Consider the following 23198-nt stretch of genomic DNA (forward strand, 5'->3'; position numbering starts at 1 on the left):
AAAGTAAACTGCTGAGTAAAGCTATATTTGTATGTGAGCACAAACGAGGTTTGTATATAGAATCATAGCCTTGTCTCAGGAAGGTACGCGACATTAGTCTGTCTATAATCAGTATTTACGGACAACATCTTGATCTTAAATCGCTGTACTCCGATTAGACAGATTTGACAACTAGATTTGGAATCCGTGATTGCATAAAGCAAAAATGTTTTCTAATACAAATCATTTTCATGATCGGGTGGGATCAGAGGAGTTGAGGAATCAATTTGTATCGAATGCAAACCCACATCATGCTAAGGACAATTTAAGAGGTAATAGCAGCTACGTTACAGACGAGGATGAGAGCTCATTTGTATTTGGTAATGATACCACTAATTTAGCACCGTACCCACCATCTAAGGGGTACTCCGGCATTTCAAAAAATATAGAGACTTCGAACGCAAATACGCACGAATATGAACTAGACAGATTACAATCATCATACAGCATTAACAACAACTCAGCCGAGAATCCGTTTGACTCAAGCCAAGCAAGCTATCCATATAATAGCTATGGACAAAGTTCGAAAGAAAATCCGTTTAGAGATCAATCAGTACCTGAATTTCCACAACAAGAGTACAATCCTTTTGAACCACATAGGGAACAGCCTCCCATACCCGTTGACGATGAATACGAGAAGATGAGAAAGAATGAGAAAGCCAGGTTGAGACAGTTGAGAAGAAAGCCAAGATTTCATTATACGAAGTTACCATATTTTACGATCCTAGTGACATTAATTCAAGTGAGTGTATTTATTGCAGAATTAGCCAAGATGTCTAGTTTGACAGGTTCAGCGTTTCAAACAAAACCTTATTTTAATCCGATGTTGGGTCCATCTACATACTTGATGATAAACATGGGTGCTCGTTATGCGCCATGTATGCAATCTATTAAGGGAATAACCAATGATACGACCATTAATTTCCCATGCCCCAATTCGACCACTACTGACACAAATGTGTGTTCATTGAATGAGTTATGTGGATTAAGTGGTGTACCGATAAAGGATGATGTTTACAAACCCCACCAATGGTATAGGGTTATAACTCCAATGTTTCTACATGCTGGTTTTTTGCATATATTGTTTAACCTATTATTACAAGTTACGATGGGGGCTTCCATTGAGAGAAGTATAGGGTTTATAAAGTATGCCATCATATATTTGATGTGTGGTATATCAGGCTTTCTTTTGGGAGCTAACTTCTCACCAAATGGAATCGCATCAACAGGTGCTTCTGGTGCATTATTTGGGGTGGTGGCAACGAATATAATAATGTTTGTTTACTGCGGGAAGAAGAACACTAATATATATGGGACAAAAAAATACGGGTTGTTCATATTTATCATGATTATGGAAATTGTGATATCATTAGTATTAGGGCTCTTACCAGGAATGGACAATTTTAGTCATATAGGGGGGTTTGCAATGGGTATTCTCATGGCTATCCTTTTGTTACCAGATCCATTTTTGGTCTATGTCGATGGAATCATTACCTATCACGCACGAGACGATACAATGCAACAATTTAGGAATAACTGGAACCCAATATACAATTGGGAAGACAAAATACCGTCCAGGTTTTATATTTGGTGTGGTATAAGAGTAGTGAGCTTAGTATTGGCTATAGTTTATATTGCCTTGTTAGTGAAGAACTTTTTTAATGGTGGTGAAAATCCAATAGACAATAATTGTTCTTGGTGCAAATATATCAATTGTCTTCCTGTTAATGGATGGTGTGATATTGGTGAAGTAACCGTAGAGACAGAGGATTCTTCTAATTCTAAAAGAACAATTAACCCTGAAATGTTGTTTTCAGAGACAAAAATGAAAAACCTAGAAGTACTTGGGACTAGTCAGAATCTAATCCAAGGAAAAAATAGTCAAATTTCAGCTGGTGGCTCATTTTTTGAGTATCAAAATTCAAGTACAGGGGTACTATTCTGCTGTCTACTTGGATTGATGACACTTAAATTTTATAAATCCAAGAAACGGATTTAATTTTTGCATATATTTAAAGAACAGAATTTATTAAGATACATTTATTCGATGACGTATGTAAAAATATAAACGCATGAGAAAATCTTTTAAATTAGGGCTATAGCATAACATGTTGTGATATTTAGAAGGATGATTGTTACATTTACGATATATTTAATCCAGTTGGTTGTACTATTCTAGTGGTCTACACCAATAGACAAATGAACATCTTCGTTTAGATAGTCTAGCATATATATATTTTACTAGATCAATAATCCCATAAATAATTCACTAATTCATAATAATTCATATTAATTCTGCATGGACTGCATATATGTTTATACAGTCTTTCTCAGAGTCCGCGAGAATACTATAAAAGGGCATCGAATAAAAATTTATTTTATGTTTTCTCTTTTTTTCTTTGTCGACGTACTTCATAGGATCATTTCTATAGGTCACGTCCCTCTTTGACTCTTCAAAAGAGCCACTGAATCCAACTTGGTTGATGAGTGAGATACCCTTATACCCTCAAAGTGAGAACTATATTTAGCTTGTCTGTAATCCTTAGCGATTCGGTCATCTATTATTTGTTTGCCTTTTATCTTGAAGATTTGGAATTTATTCCTCATCTTTACAAAAGGAGCGATGATCTTTACCCTTTTTTATATACTTCTTCGGATGTTTTAAACTAGGGTGGGTGTAAGTGGCTGTCTGACAAGTTACTTTGAAATTTATTTCAATAGTGACTATAGTTCATTATCAATGTTGTTATGTCGACCTAAATATCCTAAATATTGAATAAACATCAGTTTACTTCCTTCTAGCTCGTAGACACATAGACAGCATACATATTTGTTGAACATCGCAACGCAATTAGTATATTTCAGTATGACCGATCGTTGGTTTAAGATATACGATGATAATTCTAGCAAATTTATAATGGGATAATTAACTCAGTATATGTCACATTGATTCAGGATACATTTCTCTTGTATAAAGGGATCAACAATTTGCCTTATTTGTCTTATTTGCATTAGACTTTGAAGTGATGCTTGAAATATTGCAATTTTTTAAATATTTATTAAACAATGTAATCTTTTGAGATATCGATACTGGCAACAGTAACTCTCTAGAAGATCTTGATATATTCAATCATTTAAAGTAGTTGTTTTATAGCTATATATTTTGCAGTTAAAATATCCCATGTATCCGGGTAAATAATAATATTTTGTGTAACTTCTATTCCTAAATTTTCAATAATTTTTCATACTACTACCACTGGTTGTAACTTCAACACATAGATCAGATTAGTATACAATGTCATCATTATTATTCAGACAAACACGTTGCATTGCATCGCGTCATATAAGCATAAGGCCATTTTCCCAAAGTGTTCAAAAACCATTCATCAGTAACTTTTTCGGTTCAAAACAATTGAAACAGAGAGATGATATAATTCAGAATCAAGATAACTATGAAACAGACCAAGACTCAAAGATTGTGATATTGAATGAAGAAAACTCTCCTGAATTCAAGCCATTTATTGCCAGTGAAGAGATGCCAGATTTCCAAGTTTTGCAATGGAAAAACCAAATTGTGAGAAATAAAGATATCGAGAATACTTATTCACCTGAATTATTACAAAACGTTATCAACAAGACATATCAAGAAGTAAACGGTATAGAACTAAACAGTGGTTATTCATCAATTAGTTTGAATGACTTAGAATTTAGATTTAAATTTTCTAAGCTTTTACAGCAGAACTTAGGATTTGATATCAATGACTACGTCTTAACCAAATCGCATACTTTAGATGCTTTATATAACGAATTATGCGATGTTATCTCCACTAGATGGACCAATGAAAGAAATCCAAATGCTATTGTACTTCGTCGTGAAGACTTCACTGCTCCTAATGTTTACTTAAATGAAGAATTATCTAAAGAAGAACAAGAAGCCGTATATAATGAACTCCTCGAAAAGGCGAAGGAGGCTTCTCTTAACTAACCGAATAGTTACTCATGTATATAATATCTAAATAAATAATTGTTAAATTATAGATACTAGCAATTATTTTTTGCTCATTATAAAGCCGACAATAATAGAGGTGGCTAATACTGCTAAGGCACCAGGAATTAAAACTTCATTGGGTATTCCCTTCAAGATTTCTTGTTTTTCTTGCTTAGGTTGTTTTTTGTTCTTCATTTCGTTGACTGGTGCAGATTCATGTGGATTATGTATATATAAATCTGCTTTATCGTTATTAAGTTGTTGGTTGATTCTGACACAGTCTAAAAGATCAGTATCAGAAGTGATTGAAACAATATCACCTTCATCGTCAACATAACTTATAGCATAGCTTTCACCATCTTGATCATTTTTAACCACTCTCATAAACTCAAAGTCATTAGCGTACAATTTGCTATCCATTAAGCTTCTTAATTTAGTTACACCTTCACTTGGTTTTAATGAAATACGATGAACACGTCCCTCTACTGCAGGTGACTTGAATTTAAACGTATACGATAAATCAGATGTAGAATTGTTCAAATTCGATGATTTTTTAGGAGATTCAGTATGCGAAATTGAATCAGAGGGTTTGATATCAAAGTTGAACGAATGAAATTCAGAAGGTGTCACATCAGGAGGAGCACTTCCGGTACCTGTAACAGAGTCTGAATGGACAGAATCTGAATCTTCATTATCCAAAGAAGTCCAAAATTTGTTCCAAGCAGGACCTTCGCTATTGATTGCAGTTTCACTACCAGATTTTCCATCGCTGTTGATAAGATCATTACTTTCAGTTTGTTTGATTTGGTTCAAAGTGGCATATGTCAATTTCAAAACGTCAACTATACCAACAATGTCATTTTCATTTCCGACAATCGGCAAATTTAAATAACGACCTTCAAACATTTGTCTCAACGCTTCTTGAATAGATAAATCTTGTTTGGCAATATCAGGCTGTGGGGTCATCACTCTAACGATTGAACATTTCTTTGGATCTAACCCAGCAGCGATAACCCTTAATACAACATCTTTGGAGGTGAAAATTCCCGCCACCTCTTCGTTGGTATCTTTTATTAACACTGCAGTTGTTTTATTTTCTTTCATCAATACAGTGGCATCATACACAGTCGTTTTGACAGTGGTGTATACTGGAGTAGTGGTTGCATCTAACACACTTTCCAAAGTAGGCCCATTCATTTTATTTTTCAAGTTTTCAAAATATTGAAAAACGTGTAAAGGTTGCTGCATCATTCCCATCTCTGAGTGAACATTATCCAATGCTTCGTATAACTTTTTGGAAGAAGAATGCATTCTTTCTAATTTTTCCATCTGCTGGGCGTAACATTTTGTGATATCCAACACCCCAACTATTTGATTATTTTCGTCCAAAACTGGCAAGTGCCTGAAACCTTTATGCACCATTAAATTCAATGCTTCTGAGGCAGGGGTATTAGAGTTAGCACACATTGGGTTTGGAGTCATAATTTGATCAATTGTCACCAGAGTGGCACTCAATCCAGCTCCAACTATTCTAAATGCCAAGTCCTTTGCTGTAAAAATACCCAATAATTCCCCAATATCATTCACAACCAATATACAATTTTCTCTCTTTGCTGACATCAATTGCGACACTTCATAAACCGTCGAACTTGTTTTACAAATGATCGGCTCGGATGGTTTCAACGATAACACCGTACCTGGAACCCCCTTCTTATGTTTTGTTGTCCTGGTTCCACTTTTCTTTTTCTTACTCAAATCATTCTCAATTTTTCTTCTTATAGCATCGTCCCTTTTGGACTGTCTTCTTCTGGAGTCAGAAACATCGATAAATGGATCCACATCTCCATTGAGGGAAGTTTTCTTTGTATTTCTATATGACGACATAGCTACTACGATTTGTTTATGTAGTACTTAGTTATTAATCGATATCTTTTAAATAAAAGAAAAGTTTTATCAATTAGTTCTTAACAAAGCTAAATTGTAAACATTGATTTTGTGGATAAAGCAGTTATTGGGGGAGGGGGGCCACTTATATACAGAATAATTTTTCATTCTAATAGTGGATAGACACCAAAATAGAATAACTGAAGGGGTTTATGTATATGTACTTCCAGAATTACTTGTTTTAATCTGAAAAAATATCAACTAATTTCTAGCAAATTGTAGCATCCTCCCAACTCGGCATTTAATTGAGTTACAAAATCCGCAGAGCTTTTATATATGTCCATAAATATTCAGTAGAAGCATATAGTTCTATTTTAAGTTGCGTTCTTTGTATTTATCCTTATCACTTACCTGTTTTCAGTCTTTCTAGAAGAGAAAAGATTGCCATATAGTCATAATATTGAAATAGAAACAACGTTAGTAATGTTATCAAACCCTTATCTGATTAAGTCGCGCAGGCCTGAATTTGAACCATAGATCTTAACATATTCGAATAAACAATACTTAAATATTAAAATTGGTAACATCTACTATTGAAGTATATTGGAGTACTCAGGAAAAATGAGAGAGTAAAATTTGTTAGCAAGGTAGTGGTATAAAGTTACAATGTGGACCATTATAATAAAGGCATGAGTTAGTATGGTGAGAAATAGTTTGCAACCACATTGAAAGGGATATATAAATCAAGAAATCTCGCTTCTAATTGGCGGCTATTTCTGTTTATTAGAATACTCTTCCTATTGTTTTCATTTACATAAAATGTCTAGCAAAGTTACATCATTGGTGTTCACGTTCCCTTTATTTACGTACGCTATAGAATTAGTGAAGGATTTTATCGTTTCCATGATGAGAACTTCACCAATCCCTAAGCATATTGGCCTAATTATGGATGGGAATAGACGATATGCAAAATCTAAAGATATGGAGCTAAAAGACGGCCATAACGCTGGGGCCGATTCTTTAATTCAGGTATGTAAAGGTACGAAGAGAAGATATACGGAAAGTAATTACTAACACATATATAGGTATTGAATACTTGCTATAAGCTTGGAATTCTTCATGTTACGGTTTATGCTTTTTCTATTGAGAATTTCAATCGATCTAAAGAAGAGGTCGATACATTGTTTGCTTTATTAAGAGATAGATTAAAATTTATATCTGAAAAAGAAGAATCATATGCTAGGTTTAACAATATTAGAATTAAAATAATCGGAAATAGGACAATGATACCAAGCGACATATTAAAAGACTTAGAAGATATAGAAGAACGAACTAAGCACGTATCCTCCGCTAAAGTATTGAATGTTTGTTTTCCATACACCTCGCGTGATGATATAGTTCACTCAATTCAAAGCATTGCTGAGAAGGTTGAATCAAAGGAAATAGAATCAAACCAACATATCACCTTGGAAACGTTAACTAATAACATGTACATGGGACCAAACACTCCACCGTTAGACATCTTAATAAGAACGAGTGGTCATACCAGACTTAGTGATTTTATGTTATGGCAATGTAATTATAACTGTATGATCGAATTTGTTGATACTTTGTGGCCCGAATTTAGATCTTGGGATATAATGTCAATTATAATTAAGTGGAGTTATTACAGAACTTTGCAACTCGAACAGCAGAGAATTATGAGCAATAAGAAACGTGAAGACCAAAAAGCAATGACTGATATACTAAAAGAATTGCCGCCTCATCCACCATTTGCTTCGATAACTCAGCATTAACTGAAATTTATACCTATATTCTCATTCAAGAGTCCTTACAAGTTTCTTAACCTCTAATTTATTTCGTTCTTTAACTTTTGCTTCTTCAATTTTATTCAAGTAGCTCATGTAGACCACAACCTCAGCAACTAATACTAATATGCCAAAGAATAAACATAATAATATCCTATAACCATCTTGTAACTTCATTGAGCTATCTGTCCAGTACCAAATAGCATAAACTACACTACCAACACTTATTAAAATATTGACAATCGTAGTCAATTGACTCTTTAACTCCTTGTGTGCCTGGGCCGGTGTTATTATCTCTTCCAGTCCGTTATCGTACAACGTATTAAATTCTTGTTTTGGCCTAATTAATCTTTGGTATTCTTCTTCCTTATTTTTTAGTCTGAGTTGCTCCATTGACTTGATGAATTCCTTTGACTTCGGTGTAGATTTGTTACTCACATTGAGGTTAGGAGTATAGTGTTTTGTACTTTTAATGAGTGCAATTAAAGTAGGAGTTGGTTTAAAATCTTTATAGAACAGCACTAAATTTTCATGGGATATATATGCATTTGACAATAGATTATTTGCTAACTCAGCAGGTATCTCTGATTTTTCAATAATATCCCTTAATGCGGGAGTAATTTCAAACTTTGTCATGTTATTTGTAGAATTGAAGAATTAAAAGAATGGAGTGGAATTATGTTTGAAAAAGTGTAGCGCATTTGATCAACTAGAAGGCAGATAATCGAGATTACTCATAAAGTAAAAAAATATTTCCAAAGACCTACACTAATACACATTGACCTCTGCTAGATATGACCGTTAGTTCATCCACTATTGTTGGTGCCTTAGCTTGCCAAAAAGATTCATTTTTGAAAAATTTACAAACTGTTGTAATTTCATGCTTTGAACATAAACCCCAGAATGCCCAAGATAAACAGAACAAGAATAAAAAGAAAGGAAATGAAAATGTTGAACCAGAAAAGGAATTATATGCTGTCGAGTTAGCTGATACTATTCTATTTCCTGAGGGTGGTGGTCAACCATTTGATACTGGCTCTATTATTTTACCGAATGATAATAGACTTCCAGTGCAAATGGTCTTAAGAAACCAACTAACAGCACTTCATATAGTTCCTAGTCCGATAGATCCTGGGACGAAAGTTACTTTGCAGGTAGACTGGGATAGAAGGATAGATCTTATGCAACAGCATACTGGACAGCATCTATTGTCTGCGGTGTTAGACACATATGACTTGGAAACCTTGAGCTGGTCTTTAAATGAAATGATTAATTACATTGAGCTCCCAAGGAAGGTTAGTGATGAGATTGTTGAAGAAATCAATAAAAAGGTGAATGATTATATATTAGAAGGTTTGCCAATTAAGGTAGTTACACCTGATGAGCATGGCGCAGAGATCGATACATCCCATATACCTGATGATTATGATACGTCCAAAGGTATTATTAGAATTGTTAAGATTGGAGAATTAGATTCAAATCCATGTTGTGGTACTCATTTGTCATCTACTTCACAGATTCAGGCCATCTCCTTGTTACATCAGGTTAACGTCAGAGGAGGCAATTCACGCTTACATTTTATTTGTGGTTCAAGAGTTTATAAGTATTTGATAAAACAACATAATATTTTGAAGGCTGTTTCAGGTGGTCAATTATCGTGTCAAATAGAAGAAGTGGCTGAAAAAGTTGGTGTACTAAATTTGAATTATAAGAAATCTACTTCTAGAGAATCAAATTTGTTAAAAGAGTTAGCTGGAATCGAGGCTAATAGAACATTCAATGCTTTCAAAGAAAAGAACGATAAAACTGAATTTATTTATAGGTCTGATAATAGCCCGGAATATATTACTGCTTTCCAAAAGGAATTAAGCACATTAATAAAAGACAATAAAGATTGTGGGATAGATTTAGACAAAAACCAAACTGTTTTATTGATCAATGGTGACTACCAATCTGGTACAGGAGGAATGATTAAGATAATGGGACCCAAAGCGACCGAAATACAGGTTGAGTTAAAACAGAGAATCTCTGGATTGAAAGGTGGTGGTAAAGGCAGTTCATTTCAAGGTAAAGTACCTAAGTATGAAAAGGGCGAATTAGAATCAGTTTTAAACTATTTAGAAGATTTGTGTGATAAGTAATGAATACACGTATTTCTTAATTATATGATATGTACATGAATATAAGGACATGGTAAGGCTACTATATAAAGAAACCTAACGCTTAACCCAAGTTGGCGATTTTCTAGCTTTAACCTTACCTGGCTTCTTTCTTTCGACTTTTCTTGCATCTCTAGTCATTAATCCAGACTTATGTAATCTTGATTTCAATAATGGGTTAAAAATAACTAAATCTTTGGCAATACCGTACATGACTGCTTCGGCTTGACCTGTAGATCCTCCACTTTGAACTTCGGCAAAGACATTATATTGACCTTCTTGTGAAACAACTTGAAATGGATATGCAATTCTACGACGGTCAGCTTCCTTTGGAAAGTATTCAAGTAAAGACTTACCGTTGACCATAACTTGACCATCACCTTTGGTTAAGTACACCTTAGCGACTGATCTCTTTCTCTTACCAAGACTTATAGCTCTACCAAACTCATCCAAAGTCTTCACTTTCTGTGCAGCTTTGGCTGATTCACTAGAGGTGTTTGCAAACTTTGCCAATACATCAGAAACTTCCCTTGGCATTAATTCTGGATCGATACTTCTTAACCTATGTAATAACTGGGTCAATTCTTTGTGGTGAATAGGTTTAAGTCTAGTACCAGACTGGATTCTTGTCTTATATTCTTCAAACGACACAAATTTAGTGTTTTGTATCTCCTTGTCATCCACAATCCGAGTTGGAAGGTTGATGTATTTTCTGATAAGTCCATTCAAAGTATTTAAGTTCTCTTCGTGTACTGGGTTACCACCATAGAAAGTATTCAATTTAGGAATAATTCTTAATCTTTCTAATTCATAGTTCCTCAACGCATTCTCCTGCAATTTAGAAGGGATCATAAGTCTTTCACCTTTTGCATTTTTCAAGTTAGCAGGAACTAATGGTCTTCCATTGATTTCAGTATCTGTGGATTCTTGTGTTTGATTGACTTGTTCTTGTAATCTAAATGCGGTTTTAGAGAATGTCCTAGTGGATATTCTCAACCCACTTATACCATATAACAGTCTTACCGACATTATGCTACGTTATGAACTAGTTCAACTGTAATACTACTCGATAAAGGTATTAGATATACTGAGGTTTATGAACATTATTATGAAAAATTTCTTAGCCATCACACGACGTAGTTTAAAAAAAGCGACATATTATGTAAGCATTCTGTTCCCTACTATGATTAATATGAATAAATATATTCAACCTTGCTATACTATTGTACAAGTATTAGGTATATCAGGCTGGAACTAACTAAATATAATACATTTGCAACGGAAATAAAAAGATTAAATAATAATGAAACAAAATCATTGCTTTTTATCTTTATCGTCATTTCCATCAGGGTTAGATGATGTAGTCGCAGAAAGTAAAGCATTCAAACCATTTCCTGATGGTGGAGTGGTATACTTATTGAGCGATGGTAAGCTATTACTCGATGGGGAGTTAAGTAAAGATTTCAAGTCATTAACGGCTCTTGGTGGTTCAGGTTTGACTGGACTTGAGTCAGAATTAAGTAAACTCATTATTGATGAACGTGGTAATTGTGAATGAGGAAGAACTGGTTTGGTTACCATTGCAGCTATAGCAGAAGGATGTTGAGGCTTGTCATTCATTTCTTTCTTTATTTCAGAATTGTTGAGAACATGACCATGATTCTCGTAAGCATTGGAGTCATTGGAGCCGTTACTATAAATTGGTGTATTGTTGATTGAACTCGTTGGGGCACCTAGAGAAGGTGGAAGAAGAGAAGGTGAAGGTGACGAGTGATTCTGTGGGGTTGATTGCACATGTTGGAAAGTTCCTATTGGAATATAAGCGGATTGCGCCGCAGTTGGAGTTATAGAAGTACTGATAACAGGAGGCTGAGAAGGGTGAATAGGATACTTTTCTGCGATCAGATCTTGTGCCGCATTCTGTTCTGAAGGTGTATTTAACACCGCTGCAAATTTAGCTTGTAATCTTTCATCCGCTTTTTCGGCGACTTCATTCCATCCATGCCTTTCGGCATTACGTTGGAAGTAGTTACGTACCATTGTTGCCGATTTTGTAGTCAACTTATCTGCAATAGTAGTCCACTTAGTACCATGTTCCTTCAACAAAGATGGGAACATATTGGCTTCCGTAATACTCCAATAACTTGAAATTGTTTTACGACGCTCTTTTGATTCCAAATCGTTTTGTTCTGAATTTTGGATGTTTTCAAATTCACTTCCCTTGGCCTCCAATTCAATGTCATTACTATCTGGAATTGGCACACTGACAGGTACAATATCCGCATTGGCTTCAACGATCTCATTAACAGCAGTTGTTGGTGTATCTTCTTTTTTCTGCTTTCTTGCTTTTTTCTTTTGTAACAGGATAGATGAATCACTGGTCTTAACCTCAGTAGGCGAATCAGTCTTTTTCTTTTCAGACACGTTACCTTCAAACAGGGGTGCTGTAGTTCGTTTTCTTCTGCCTGTCTCCGTGAAAACTTCTTCTCCATAATATTCTGTAGAGTTCTCCGTAGATGTAGGTGTGTTATTATAAGATTCTAACACACCATTCTCGATTGCGGTTTCTGTTGTTGGGGTTGAGATAGGGGTACCATTTTGAGAAACATTTCTTGATTTTGAGATCTTACCACGGCGATTATTTTTCCTATTTGCCTTCTTTTTGAAAGTGAGAACCAATTGCTTATAATTGACTTCCTTTTTAGTCATGTAATAATGAACAACACAATCTTCGGCAGTTCTCAAACCACCCATATGCCTAGAGATCGCTCCAAATCGCTTTGGAAACATGCAAAACCCTTCACAAAATAATGCATGCTCTTGCGTTGAGAAATTATTATGAAAGTCAGTTTTAACTCTAGTAGTCCATTGTAATTTATCATCAACAATGTTATTCGAATCCATAAACTTAACAACATTTCTTTCAATTGGATCAAGTATAAAATCGGGAATCGACGCAGATACCTTTTGAGCTCTAATCATAGGATCTTCTTCTTGTTCTTTACCTAATGATTGTAAGATCTCTTGAAATTCCGCTTCTGTAGTGACCAAATCACCGTGTCTACGATTTCGACGGTTATTACTGCTTGGAGGAGGTGGAATATCCTTAGCACTTGTAGGTTCAATATTAAAGTCTTCTTTGATTCTAACATCTATTGCGTCCAATTCCTTTTTCATTTCGTCATCAGCTGGATGAATTAATTTTAATTGCTGATCCATTTTCTCCCTTTGTAATTCCCATTCATCAAGACCTCTTGAATAATCTTTCCATAGAGAAAGTTTCTTACGCTGTATTAATCGTTTGTTGTGCGATAAATTTATCGTTAATTTTTCTCTTTTACGGGTAAACAATTTTAAATTGTTTGTAAAAAATGGATAATCATGCAAGTTATCTATCGGCTTTGCTAATGAATATTTCAAATAGTTACCGTCAGTCTTGCTGAATTTTTCAAATTCTGCTTGTAAATTCTTAAAGTCAGATTCTAATCTATCAACAGGGAATTCACATCCATCGGGATAGCATATTTCATTGGATAGATCAACCTTAGCAATCGGCGTTACATTAACCTGAGGATTGATCACTTCAGTTTCAATTTTCACATCATTTTCATCGTTCTGTTCATCAGCATACTTTAGATTATTATCCCGTTCAATAAGATTCTCTCTCGTTTCTGTCTCCATATCTTCATCTTCATCATCTTCCTCATCGTCTTCATTATCATTTTCACCCGCATGATTATCGTTCTGCATTTCGTCATGGATTTCTTTTGCTATATTATGGTGTGATATATCCGGTTCATAGTCATCTTCAGATTCCTTAGTATCATCTGCTTGCTCATAGTCGTTACTCGGACTAGGTGAATAATGATCACTATATGTTCTCTTATTATATGCATTGTCTTCATCTTCTCCACTTAGATTTCTGTTTTTGTAATAATCCAGTTGTGGAGATGATTTGACCTTACTAGAATAGCGATCGACTTGGGACTTATTGAATGTTTGACTTGAATTATTTGCCGAGTAAGAAGATCTGGACGGATAATATGTGTCGCCCCTTTTACCAGTATTAACAAGTGATGAGCTACCACTAAGCGACCCCTTCATCCTATCCTTGGCTGAAAAAGATCTGCTTCCGGCAGAACTTGGAAAAGAATTTCTACTATTCAAGGTTGGTTTGCCCGAATTATAATTACTCTTCCATTTGCTGCCGCTCGGTTCTGTCTGATTATATGGTCCATATCTATCCTTTCTATACTCACCTGTTGATGTAGCACTTAATGACTTTGGATTACTAATAGCTCCATTTGAAAGCCTGCCGTTATATGATGATGCTGATAATGATAATGATTTTGAGGATGTGAGTCTCGAATCTCCAGAAGAACCAGTTCTTTCTCCCCTCCAATTATCACCTCTAGAGTTGTAGAAATTCGATGAATTAGTTGACAGATAGTCCCCACTCTTACCACCAAAATTTCCATAATTCCCGTATCCTGAATAATAAGACCCAGAATTTTGATTATATGACGAGTACGCACCCTTAGACGACCCATACGAACCGTAAGAACCTCTATTATCTCGCACATTGGGTCCAAAACTCCGTGATAGTGAATTCGGCCCGCTACTACCTCCATATCTTGCTCTTCCAGCACTCGAATAATGCGTTTCAGTAGGCCCCATGCTTCCATCAGTCGCCTTACTTGGTAACTTCGACCTCGTTAGAGACGACGATCCTGGTCCTCCTCTTCTAGACGACCCACTATAAAAATTTTTCCTCCTCTGCTTGTTATAATCGTACTCTCCTCTATCGCTATATCGATTGGTAGGTGGCCCTCTAGACCCAGAGGATGACATGTTACCTATTTATTCTTCTTAGCTGATAGCTTGATGTACTTTATTCACCAATATTCAAATTCGTATAATATACTATAGAATAATAAGTATTTCAACTAACCTTTGATATTGAAAGTAAATTCTAATCTAATATTTACTTTAATACTCTTAATAAGTTCCTAGGTTATAATATACTTTCTCTAATATCCCATTCCAAATGGATTAGCGAATTATCTCTTTATTATTAACCGCTAACTATAATACTTTCTTTATATATATATAAGCCTATAGTTTCATTAGAGTGCGCCAGTTAAAGATTTTTTTATTTTTGTGTTACAAAAGTAATTTATGAGTAAGACACTCATTAAGCCAGTATTAAGCAGTTGATGGTTTAAGAGTAGTAGTAAGAAAACGGTACTACTTTACGAATGAAGTGTAAATTATTATATTAATATATATTAAATGCTCTATTGCGCTTTATAACTCTATAATTAATTGTTACCATGCAACACCTTCTTCAAAACACCAATGTCACCTATAGATTTTAGTAAATCATCGTAAGGTACGTTGGATTTGATAAACTTGTTACCTATCTCCATACCTGACTTCATGGATTTTGTTTCGGATAAATTGATGACCGAGCCAGCTTCTAAGGCGCCTATAATTTCCAAGAACTCGCCTTTTTTTAATCTCCCTAATAATTTATCGACGTTATCAAGAGAATGCTTCACGTAGAAGTCGTAAAAGGAATTGACCGTGAGGTCTTTTTTGGCGGTCGAAGGGAAGGCGAGATTTATCAGGTGGTTGAATAAACAGCATAATACTGCCTTCTGTAATAGGTTAAGGTTATGCAACTTGGTCAACGAGTTGTCCTTGTATGAGTTTTCACATATCTTTGCAATGTGGGAAATTAAGACTTTTGGAGCGGTTTGGAAGGTATGTGTTGCAGATGGGTTCGCTTCTCTGACGTTGTGCTCGACCATTTCTATACTTTTGTAGCATATATCGAACGCTTTACGAAGGTCACCTGTAACTGATGCAGATTTCTTACAACAGAGCTGTATGGCAGCTGGGTGTATAATGGGGATCGAGGACATAGGATGTTGATTTTCTTTGGTTGATTCGTCATAGACTAGAGACTTCAATTTGGTTATGATGATGGTTTTGATTTGGTCTGAAGTGTAAGGCATGAATTGTAATGATTGGGGGTTTAAACAGTTTCGTTTCAATCTTGGCAAAAACTTGTCGGTAAGATCCAACGCATTCGAAATACCAATAAGTACCAACTTGTTTGTCAAGATATGAGATTTCTGCTTCGATGCAAAATTAAATAATTGGAATAGTACTTGTTGATCTTTGGTAATTAAGTAATCCATCTCATCAAGCAACAAGATTGTGGTGTCGATATCACATTCAGTTGTAAGCAACAGGAATACATCGTCAGCAGTTTTCTTTTTATTGTACGACTTCTTAGGTTGTCCTTCACGCGATTCCATAGCACAGAATATCTCGTGGAATACGTTTTCTGGTTTCGAAATGGACATGCAGTTCATCTTCACCAATCTAGTTCTATACAGACCCACCTGTGAGACGTTAACATTCACGGCTTTTCCAATCTCCTTCATCACATGGTTCAACGATATTTCTATTTGCGCCGTTTTGCCGGTCCCAGGAGGTCCTGATATGTATAAACTATCGGAAGTATTGTTGTTAATGTTATCTACGAGAAATCTGTTCAAAAGCTCTGCTTCCTCATCTCTTGTAGTTAAGTGCGTGGTATTGATCCCGTCATTATTAGCACTTCTCTGAAATAATGCCTTTGCCTTCGAGTACACAGATGTTCCTTTTCCTTTGGTAGGTGTACTTGGTGGCGTCAAGAAAGTGAGCTTTTTAACACCATCATTGCTGGCCTTCAAGTCTTGAGATATGTCAACTACCCTCTCTTTGTCTGGAGTCACCGGTGGAGACTGAAGCATAATATTTGATCTGTCGGAAAGCACATTATATTTATCAATTGAGCTCTTTCCACCTCTTTTAGCTGATGGAAGCTCAATGTCCTGTAACGCTCTTTTCATCCCACTTCTCACTTGCATTCTTCTTCAATTGCTTGTGGATCAAATCACTATAATCAAACTGGTCTTCTCCTACTATATATAATTTTCAGGTTCTACGCGTTTCTCGAATGTTAAATTAATCCTAATTAGGCAATCTAATTGAAAATCGCGATTTCCGTGTATGACTTCCTAAATAGGCAGTGAATGCATTTCGCATTACCATTGTTGAATTTTAACCAATTTTAACCACTTTATCAACATGCTATATGAATGATTCAAATGCTATAAAATGCATTCCGAAGTCGTTTCTCCGTAGCTGGACGGAGGATACCGTTGCTGTTATGTATGATTGAGCTCCTGGTCTGTTAAAGCTGTGAGGTCACTATTTTTCCATTTCGTTCTCTTCGAATTCCCGCAAGACATTTGTCAATATATCATTCTTCCTAGTAACCATGTATAAGTCCGCCGGCTTGATAGTGGATCTCCCGGCATGATTTGCGAAAAGCTCTAAGTCCTCTCCAAGGTTTAGAAGCTGATTGTAGACCAATTCCACAAGCGATGCTACGAAAGTTGGTGTTGCGGAAATTTCTTTGTCAATATTGGTCAAGTCTTGTTCTACCATTTTGGAAACCATCAAGTAGATGGCGGATTTCAATTGGGACTCGATGTCGGAGTCCACTTGGGTTGTTGGTGCCATTTTTTCGCTTAATCTGACGATATTCTGGGGTTGTTGTTAGCCTAATCCCGTTTTTCTCTAGCGGCCGAAAATGTCGCTCGTTGTTCTGCCCCGTAAATTATTCCAGGGAATATTTAGATCTCTAGTAACAATAACTGAAGTATTATAATTGACGCTTAGAAGTATAAACGATCGTTGTGGAGATCATTTGTGCGTCATTATAACTATAATTATATTTTAGAGGACTTGCATTCGTTGTAAATATTATTGAGTTCAATATTTTATTAGTGTTGGGTATTTGATTACTTCCGTTCGAGAAAGATTAAGTTTTTAATAAAGTTGTTCATTAAATATAAACTTTTTAAGGATTTCAGATATAACTAGAAGTATATTGTATATCTAGTCTGTAAGGGTTATTATTCAGGAGAACGTCCTTAATTTAACTCGTATCAACAATTATTTAGAAAATAACAAAAACGAACAATAAAGGTATTGATTATTAGATGAACGAATAGTATGAGTTGTAAAATTAAAAAAGGATTATCATACGTGTTGGGAGATTCCAACGATAACGAGAATCATATTTTGCCTATTAATGCCATTCAATATTCTGCAGTAACAAATAATTTTTACACGGGTGGAAGAGACGGTACGGTGAAAACATGGTGTTGTAAGAATGGCTGGGAGCATTCGCGACAGGGTACACCAAGTCAATTCAATTTCAATGAAACCTTTGAAGGTTTGGATAATAGAGATCTAGACATTGATCAAGATATAGATGAACGGGTTTTGAAGCTAGAAACTGCTATTTCGTCAAATCCGCTACCATATTGTACTACACAATATGATGATTATAATATTACCAATAACTATAATATCCACTTTGACTGGATTAATGATTTGAAACTAGTGAATAATGATAGAGACTTAGTTTCATGCTCGTCTGATTTGTCATTAAAATTAATCAATTTGCATAATTCTGACTCTTCAGAGAAGGCACATGTCCATAAATTTTCTAATGTTCATACGGATTACATCAAGAAATTATCATATGTTGTACCAGAGAACACAATAGTTAGTGGTGGGCTAGACGGCAAAGTTGTTCTTTGGGATTTAGGAACGTTAAACCCAATTCAAGAAATTCAGACTCATAGTCTGAACACCGCATTGCCTAATTCAATTTATTCCTTAGCAAACAATAATTCAAATTTGATCAGTACTGGTGGACCAAGTAATACTATCAATTTATATGATAAGAGATTACCAAATAATTCGAACAACATTAAAAAGTTAATCGGTCATCAAGATAACATAAGATGTCTCTTAATGAATGACAATTTTATTTTGAGTGGTTCTTCTGACACTACTATCAAATTATGGGATTTGAGGAACTTTAAAGTTTACAAGAATTTTGATATTCATGACGATGCGATTTGGAGTTTGAGTACTTCAATCTCTTCATCACCAGGAATAGTAAATCAATGTGATGACTACTATAACACTGATTTCAAGGTATTTTATTCTGGTGATAAAGGTGGTAAAATTGTAAAGACCGATTTATCATATTTGTCGACCAATCTCAAGAAAGAGAACCTGGGGTTTGACACATTCACCGGTTCAGATGACTTGATGGATGAAAAACTAGGAGTATCGACCATTATTGCAAAGACAAATTCGCCCATAATTTCATTGTGTTGTGAAACAGACGTTCAACCAAACTCCATTCTTTCTTCAACCACACTTTTAGCATCCACTGAGCTGTCATTAAATAGATATGTTATTCCGGATACTGATCAATTATCCAAATATCAGTATTCTAGAAATTGCTTAGACTATATTTTGAATCATGACAATCAGGTAAATGATGAACTAACTTCAGGATTGGGTGAAGTTGCTGGCGAACCAAATGATCTAAATTCTGACTTTTATGATATTGTAAGTCATTTGTCTATCGACACAAATAATTTCGACATTCAATCTTCATTTTCGGGTAATAATTATCCCTTATCAATACATAATGTCGAGAATACTAATGAAGTAGTCGATATTAATGACTATCATTCCATGTTCCTCAATACTGATGGTGGACCGTCAATGGAGTACGTTAATACATATAAGGAAGGTTTGTCAAGTAAGGATGCCATGGCTAATGAGACTACCATTGATAATACCCCTGTTGAAATACTATTAAATCCAATTCCATCTGAACAAGTAACCCAAGTTCCATTTAATAAGGAACCATATAATAAATTTCCGTTAACTCGAAAAAGTATCATTGCGAAAAGGCTATTCAATAATAGAAGACACATACTTGTATTATATTTGAACGGAGATTTGAAAATTTGGGATATATTTGCCTGTGCAGAGATCAAGACATTTCCTTATGAATCTTCAACATCTACTGAATTAACAAAAGATTTAATAGAAAATAGACTGAAAGAAATGGAGAATATTTTTCGTAAATACCAAACCGAGGATACTTTAAATACGTGGTGTGAGGTGGATATCAAATCTGGAAAGCTTTTGGTTACCTTAAAGGAATCTATGTTTAACAATGTAGAAATCTACTATGACGAGTTATGCAAGGCTTATCCTTATTTATCTTACAAACATCCCGACAGTATCGAAGCTTTAAAAAATAACGAAGTTAAACCCTCTATTGATGATAGATTGCCCCTTGCAAAGATCTTGATAAACTCATTGTTTCATCAATATGCCATCTATGAATGGGGGTTTGACAATCTATTGCGGGAAGAATTAAAGGCATACAAAAGAGATAATCGGAAAATCCCTCTTTCATCGTCGTATGAAAGGTTCACAAATGATCGCTCAGTTGCTATAACTAGCAACTCATCAGCTTCAAACGCAAGTTCTATGGATGGATCGAGTTTAAATAATACAGCCAAAAGAATAAAAATGTTCACTAAGAAGCCATCTAAGAATAATATTTATCAAGACGACCGTCAAACGCTCGCGTCTATTAGCTCTGCTGCTAGCAGCGTAACCGAATATCCTATTAGCATAAATGATTCAACTCTCATGTCAAATTTTATTAACAGTGATGGCCTTGTATCGATATCACAAGATTCATCGAATGAAGATTCAATAATGAGCATGTTACAATATAACAAAAAAAGATACTGGGAAAAGTATGCTTCGTTTGGTATCAACAGAACAGTCGACTCTATACTCAGAATATATTCAAACGATCCTAAGTATAGCATGCCAGAAGACAACAATGAGTATAAACCACTTTTTTACCCTCATAGACTTCCTTCGAATTTGCTAATCATAATATTTGAACACTCACCTGAATTGGGTAACATGAGGGACTTGTGTAGCTTTCATCTAGAGGACCTCACCAGGCTTCAGGACAATTCAAGCACTAATGAGCCTTTGGTTAACGACTTGAGGAACCACTTGCCCGTGTGGATAGGCAAACCTGTTTTATACAGCAAGTTCCCTGTCAAGGAGAATCCTAAGATTGAATTCAAGCTACAAGAAGTTGACTACACCTTATTACCACCTAGTACGACAATTGGAGGAAAATCACAGAAAAAAATTAAACGCTTACCAATGAGCGACAGCATAATTAAATTGACATCGCACAATATGTTACGAGTTCTGAAGATCTTAACCTATATCGCCGAACGCTTTGACGGTCGTACCCCAGAAATGAAAGATCTAAAGAATCCATCGGAGTGGTTGGTTCTTGAATGCAAGGGTCAAGAATTGCCTTACAATTTTACTCTACAAACAATTAAAACAAAAATTTGGAAAAGCAGTTCCGAAATAGAATTGAGATTTAGAAGAAAGTATGATTAGGCATATATTCCCTAGGATTATGCTCTACATAGACTCTTTATAATTACATATAATCATATAATCTATGAATGTCTACTATGATATCAATCACGTGACATGATTTTTTTTTCACGAAATTTGATGAACTGAAAATAGGCCATCTAGTATACACCTAGTATATTAGAGGTAAGGTTTCGTACTACATAAATATAAAATCTGTATCAACTATAAAACATGGAAGACACTGATAGAACCATCTCCCGTTTATGGAGATCATTTAAAACCGTCAAGGAAATGGTCAGGGACAGAGTATGTACACAAGATTAATTTGTTTGTATTGAATTCGTAAAGAAGTATACTAATATAAACTAGGGATACTACATCACACAAGAAGAAATCGATATGTCATTAGCTGAATTCAGATCCAGGATTTGTGATAGTATGAACGTTCCACAAAGAAAGTTGATGTGTTTCCAAGCAAACCCAACTGCTGAATCATTGGAAAAATTTCCAGATTTAGGATCATTATGGGTTGAATTCTGTGACGAGGCTTCCGTTGGTATTAAGACCATGAGAAATTTCTGTATCCACATCAGTGAAAAGAACTTCAGTACAGGGATCTTTATTTACCAATCATCCATCACCCCTAGTGCCAACAAGTTGATTCCTACCGTTTCACCAGCATCGATTGAGACTTTCCAGGAAGGTGATTTAGTAGTTAACATCACACATCACGATTTGGTTCCAAAGCATATCAAGTTAGCCAGAGACGAAAAGAAAGAATTATTAGAAAGATATAGATTGAAGGAATCACAATTGCCTAGAATTCAAAGAGAAGATCCAGTCGGTCGGTACTTGGGATTGAAAAGAGGTGAAGTAGTCAAAATCATTAGGAGATCCGAAACCTCGGGTCGTTATGCTTCCTATAGAATTTGTTTGTAAGGTTATGTGCCTATCTTAATTGTTTTTATCATCGTTACTTTAATTTGGTTCAGAGAATAATTTGAATAGCATTAAGTAGTTTTGTAATATAGTTTTATTCGTAAAGTATCTGTATCTATGTAAGTCTGGCGCATAATACGCTATCCTGTATTCCTTGCCACCATTTGACGTCAATTAAGCCAGCATGTCCCGAAGGGCTTACTTCAACTCCATCTTTACCCAAGAATACAGGGCCTATTGTAATAATCAAACTATCAATAATCTTACTATAAACCAACAAGTCATTGATTATACTTGCACCTCCTTCAACCATGATAGATTTGATACCCAATTGAAACAATTTTTTCAATATAATATTCCAATTCCCAACCTTGTCCGCATTGCGAAGTAAGGGAAGCCTGACAAATGCACCATCCTGCTTATCTAGAACTTCAACATCTTCATTTCTCGGTGTCACGGTTTCATCAATTAGGATGAAAGGGGCTAATCCTTTATTATTATCACATACAGAACGCAATTGGGATTTATGATATGCCCATTTTCCGGTAGGATCTAAGATAATGGGTCTCGGTGTAGAAATATTCCCATCTTCAGCTTCAAAACGACAATTTAATTTTGGATCATCGGCTAACACAGTACCTATTCCCACCATTATACCGTCATGCTTCGAACGAATATAATGTGTCATTGTTTTAGTTTCAAGGTGTGATATTTTGGTTTGTTCACCAGGTTTAGCAGCTATGCGAGAATCTAACGACTGTGCATATGTAAGCGTTACAAACGGTCTGTTGGAGCATGGCCTTGGGAGGTACTCCTCGAGAAATGGCCTCAATGATGGTGTGAGCGGCAAAAGGGACATATATGCTAGAAGTCTTATCAAATTCGAGAATATGCCATAAACTTCAAATTGATCTCCGATCGATTTTCGATGCGGTCGAAGTACAAGCGAATTAGAGTACTTGAAATTTGGCTTACTATTCCAGCCTACGTCTACGTCTTAGGATTTATGTCGTC

At 35.3% G+C, this 23198-nt stretch overlaps 13 protein-coding genes and 1 non-coding gene across 14 annotated transcripts; 7 read left to right on the top strand and 7 right to left on the bottom strand. All coding sequences in view use genetic code 12, as the record gives it.

Moving 5' to 3' along the window:
• Window positions 1-205: 205 nt before the first annotated feature.
• Window positions 206-2038, top strand: DEHA2G09724g (DEHA2G09724p; the record flags this gene model as incomplete). The annotated part of the gene is made up of 1 exon (XM_461969.1): window positions 206-2038. One exon carries the CDS (start codon window positions 206-208, stop codon window positions 2036-2038), a length of 1833 nt encoding a protein of 610 aa, XP_461969.1.
• Window positions 2039-2440: 402 nt separating this feature from the next.
• Window positions 2441-2680, top strand: SNR17. The gene has a single exon (XR_003013371.1). It is a non-coding gene; the product is annotated as a U3 RNA (small nucleolar RNA).
• Window positions 2681-3334: 654 nt separating this feature from the next.
• DEHA2G09768g (DEHA2G09768p) lies at window positions 3335-4024 on the top strand (the record flags this gene model as incomplete). The annotated part of the gene is made up of 1 exon (XM_461971.1): window positions 3335-4024. The coding sequence occupies one exon, from the start codon at window positions 3335-3337 to the stop codon at window positions 4022-4024; it is 690 nt and encodes a 229-aa protein (XP_461971.1).
• A 63-nt stretch (window positions 4025-4087) lies between these two features.
• On the bottom strand, window positions 4088-5911 carry DEHA2G09790g (CBS/PB1 domain-containing protein; the record flags this gene model as incomplete). Its single annotated transcript, XM_461972.1, has 1 exon — window positions 4088-5911. The coding sequence occupies one exon, from the start codon at window positions 5909-5911 to the stop codon at window positions 4088-4090; it is 1824 nt and encodes a 607-aa protein (XP_461972.2).
• Window positions 5912-6730: 819 nt separating this feature from the next.
• On the top strand, window positions 6731-7707 carry DEHA2G09812g (DEHA2G09812p; the record flags this gene model as incomplete). Its single annotated transcript, XM_461973.1, has 2 exons — window positions 6731-6940; window positions 6997-7707. 2 exons carry the CDS (start codon window positions 6731-6733, stop codon window positions 7705-7707), a joined length of 921 nt encoding a protein of 306 aa, XP_461973.1.
• Window positions 7708-7728: 21 nt separating this feature from the next.
• DEHA2G09834g (DEHA2G09834p) lies at window positions 7729-8355 on the bottom strand (the record flags this gene model as incomplete). The annotated part of the gene is made up of 1 exon (XM_461974.1): window positions 7729-8355. One exon carries the CDS (start codon window positions 8353-8355, stop codon window positions 7729-7731), a length of 627 nt encoding a protein of 208 aa, XP_461974.2.
• Window positions 8356-8513: 158 nt separating this feature from the next.
• Window positions 8514-9860, top strand: DEHA2G09856g (DEHA2G09856p; the record flags this gene model as incomplete). Its single annotated transcript, XM_461975.1, has 1 exon — window positions 8514-9860. The coding sequence occupies one exon, from the start codon at window positions 8514-8516 to the stop codon at window positions 9858-9860; it is 1347 nt and encodes a 448-aa protein (XP_461975.1).
• Window positions 9861-9935: 75 nt separating this feature from the next.
• Window positions 9936-10907, bottom strand: DEHA2G09878g (mitochondrial 37S ribosomal protein MRPS9; the record flags this gene model as incomplete). The annotated part of the gene is made up of 1 exon (XM_461976.1): window positions 9936-10907. One exon carries the CDS (start codon window positions 10905-10907, stop codon window positions 9936-9938), a length of 972 nt encoding a protein of 323 aa, XP_461976.2.
• Window positions 10908-11192: 285 nt separating this feature from the next.
• On the bottom strand, window positions 11193-14729 carry DEHA2G09900g (DEHA2G09900p; the record flags this gene model as incomplete). The annotated part of the gene is made up of 1 exon (XM_461977.1): window positions 11193-14729. The coding sequence occupies one exon, from the start codon at window positions 14727-14729 to the stop codon at window positions 11193-11195; it is 3537 nt and encodes a 1178-aa protein (XP_461977.2).
• A 470-nt stretch (window positions 14730-15199) lies between these two features.
• DEHA2G09922g (DEHA2G09922p) lies at window positions 15200-16801 on the bottom strand (the record flags this gene model as incomplete). Its single annotated transcript, XM_461978.1, has 1 exon — window positions 15200-16801. The coding sequence occupies one exon, from the start codon at window positions 16799-16801 to the stop codon at window positions 15200-15202; it is 1602 nt and encodes a 533-aa protein (XP_461978.2).
• Window positions 16802-17144: 343 nt separating this feature from the next.
• On the bottom strand, window positions 17145-17459 carry DEHA2G09944g (DEHA2G09944p; the record flags this gene model as incomplete). The annotated part of the gene is made up of 1 exon (XM_461979.1): window positions 17145-17459. The coding sequence occupies one exon, from the start codon at window positions 17457-17459 to the stop codon at window positions 17145-17147; it is 315 nt and encodes a 104-aa protein (XP_461979.1).
• Window positions 17460-17954: 495 nt separating this feature from the next.
• Window positions 17955-21263, top strand: DEHA2G09966g (DEHA2G09966p; the record flags this gene model as incomplete). Its single annotated transcript, XM_461980.1, has 1 exon — window positions 17955-21263. One exon carries the CDS (start codon window positions 17955-17957, stop codon window positions 21261-21263), a length of 3309 nt encoding a protein of 1102 aa, XP_461980.2.
• Window positions 21264-21476: 213 nt separating this feature from the next.
• On the top strand, window positions 21477-22184 carry DEHA2G09988g (DEHA2G09988p; the record flags this gene model as incomplete). The annotated part of the gene is made up of 2 exons (XM_461981.1): window positions 21477-21551; window positions 21615-22184. 2 exons carry the CDS (start codon window positions 21477-21479, stop codon window positions 22182-22184), a joined length of 645 nt encoding a protein of 214 aa, XP_461981.1.
• A 115-nt stretch (window positions 22185-22299) lies between these two features.
• Window positions 22300-23043, bottom strand: DEHA2G10010g (DEHA2G10010p; the record flags this gene model as incomplete). The annotated part of the gene is made up of 1 exon (XM_461982.1): window positions 22300-23043. One exon carries the CDS (start codon window positions 23041-23043, stop codon window positions 22300-22302), a length of 744 nt encoding a protein of 247 aa, XP_461982.1.
• Between the last annotated feature and the right edge of the window lie 155 nt (window positions 23044-23198).

The sequence above is a fragment of the Debaryomyces hansenii genome (assembly GCF_000006445.2).
Source record: "Debaryomyces hansenii CBS767 chromosome G complete sequence".
Lineage (NCBI taxonomy): Eukaryota > Fungi > Ascomycota > Pichiomycetes > Serinales > Debaryomycetaceae > Debaryomyces > Debaryomyces hansenii.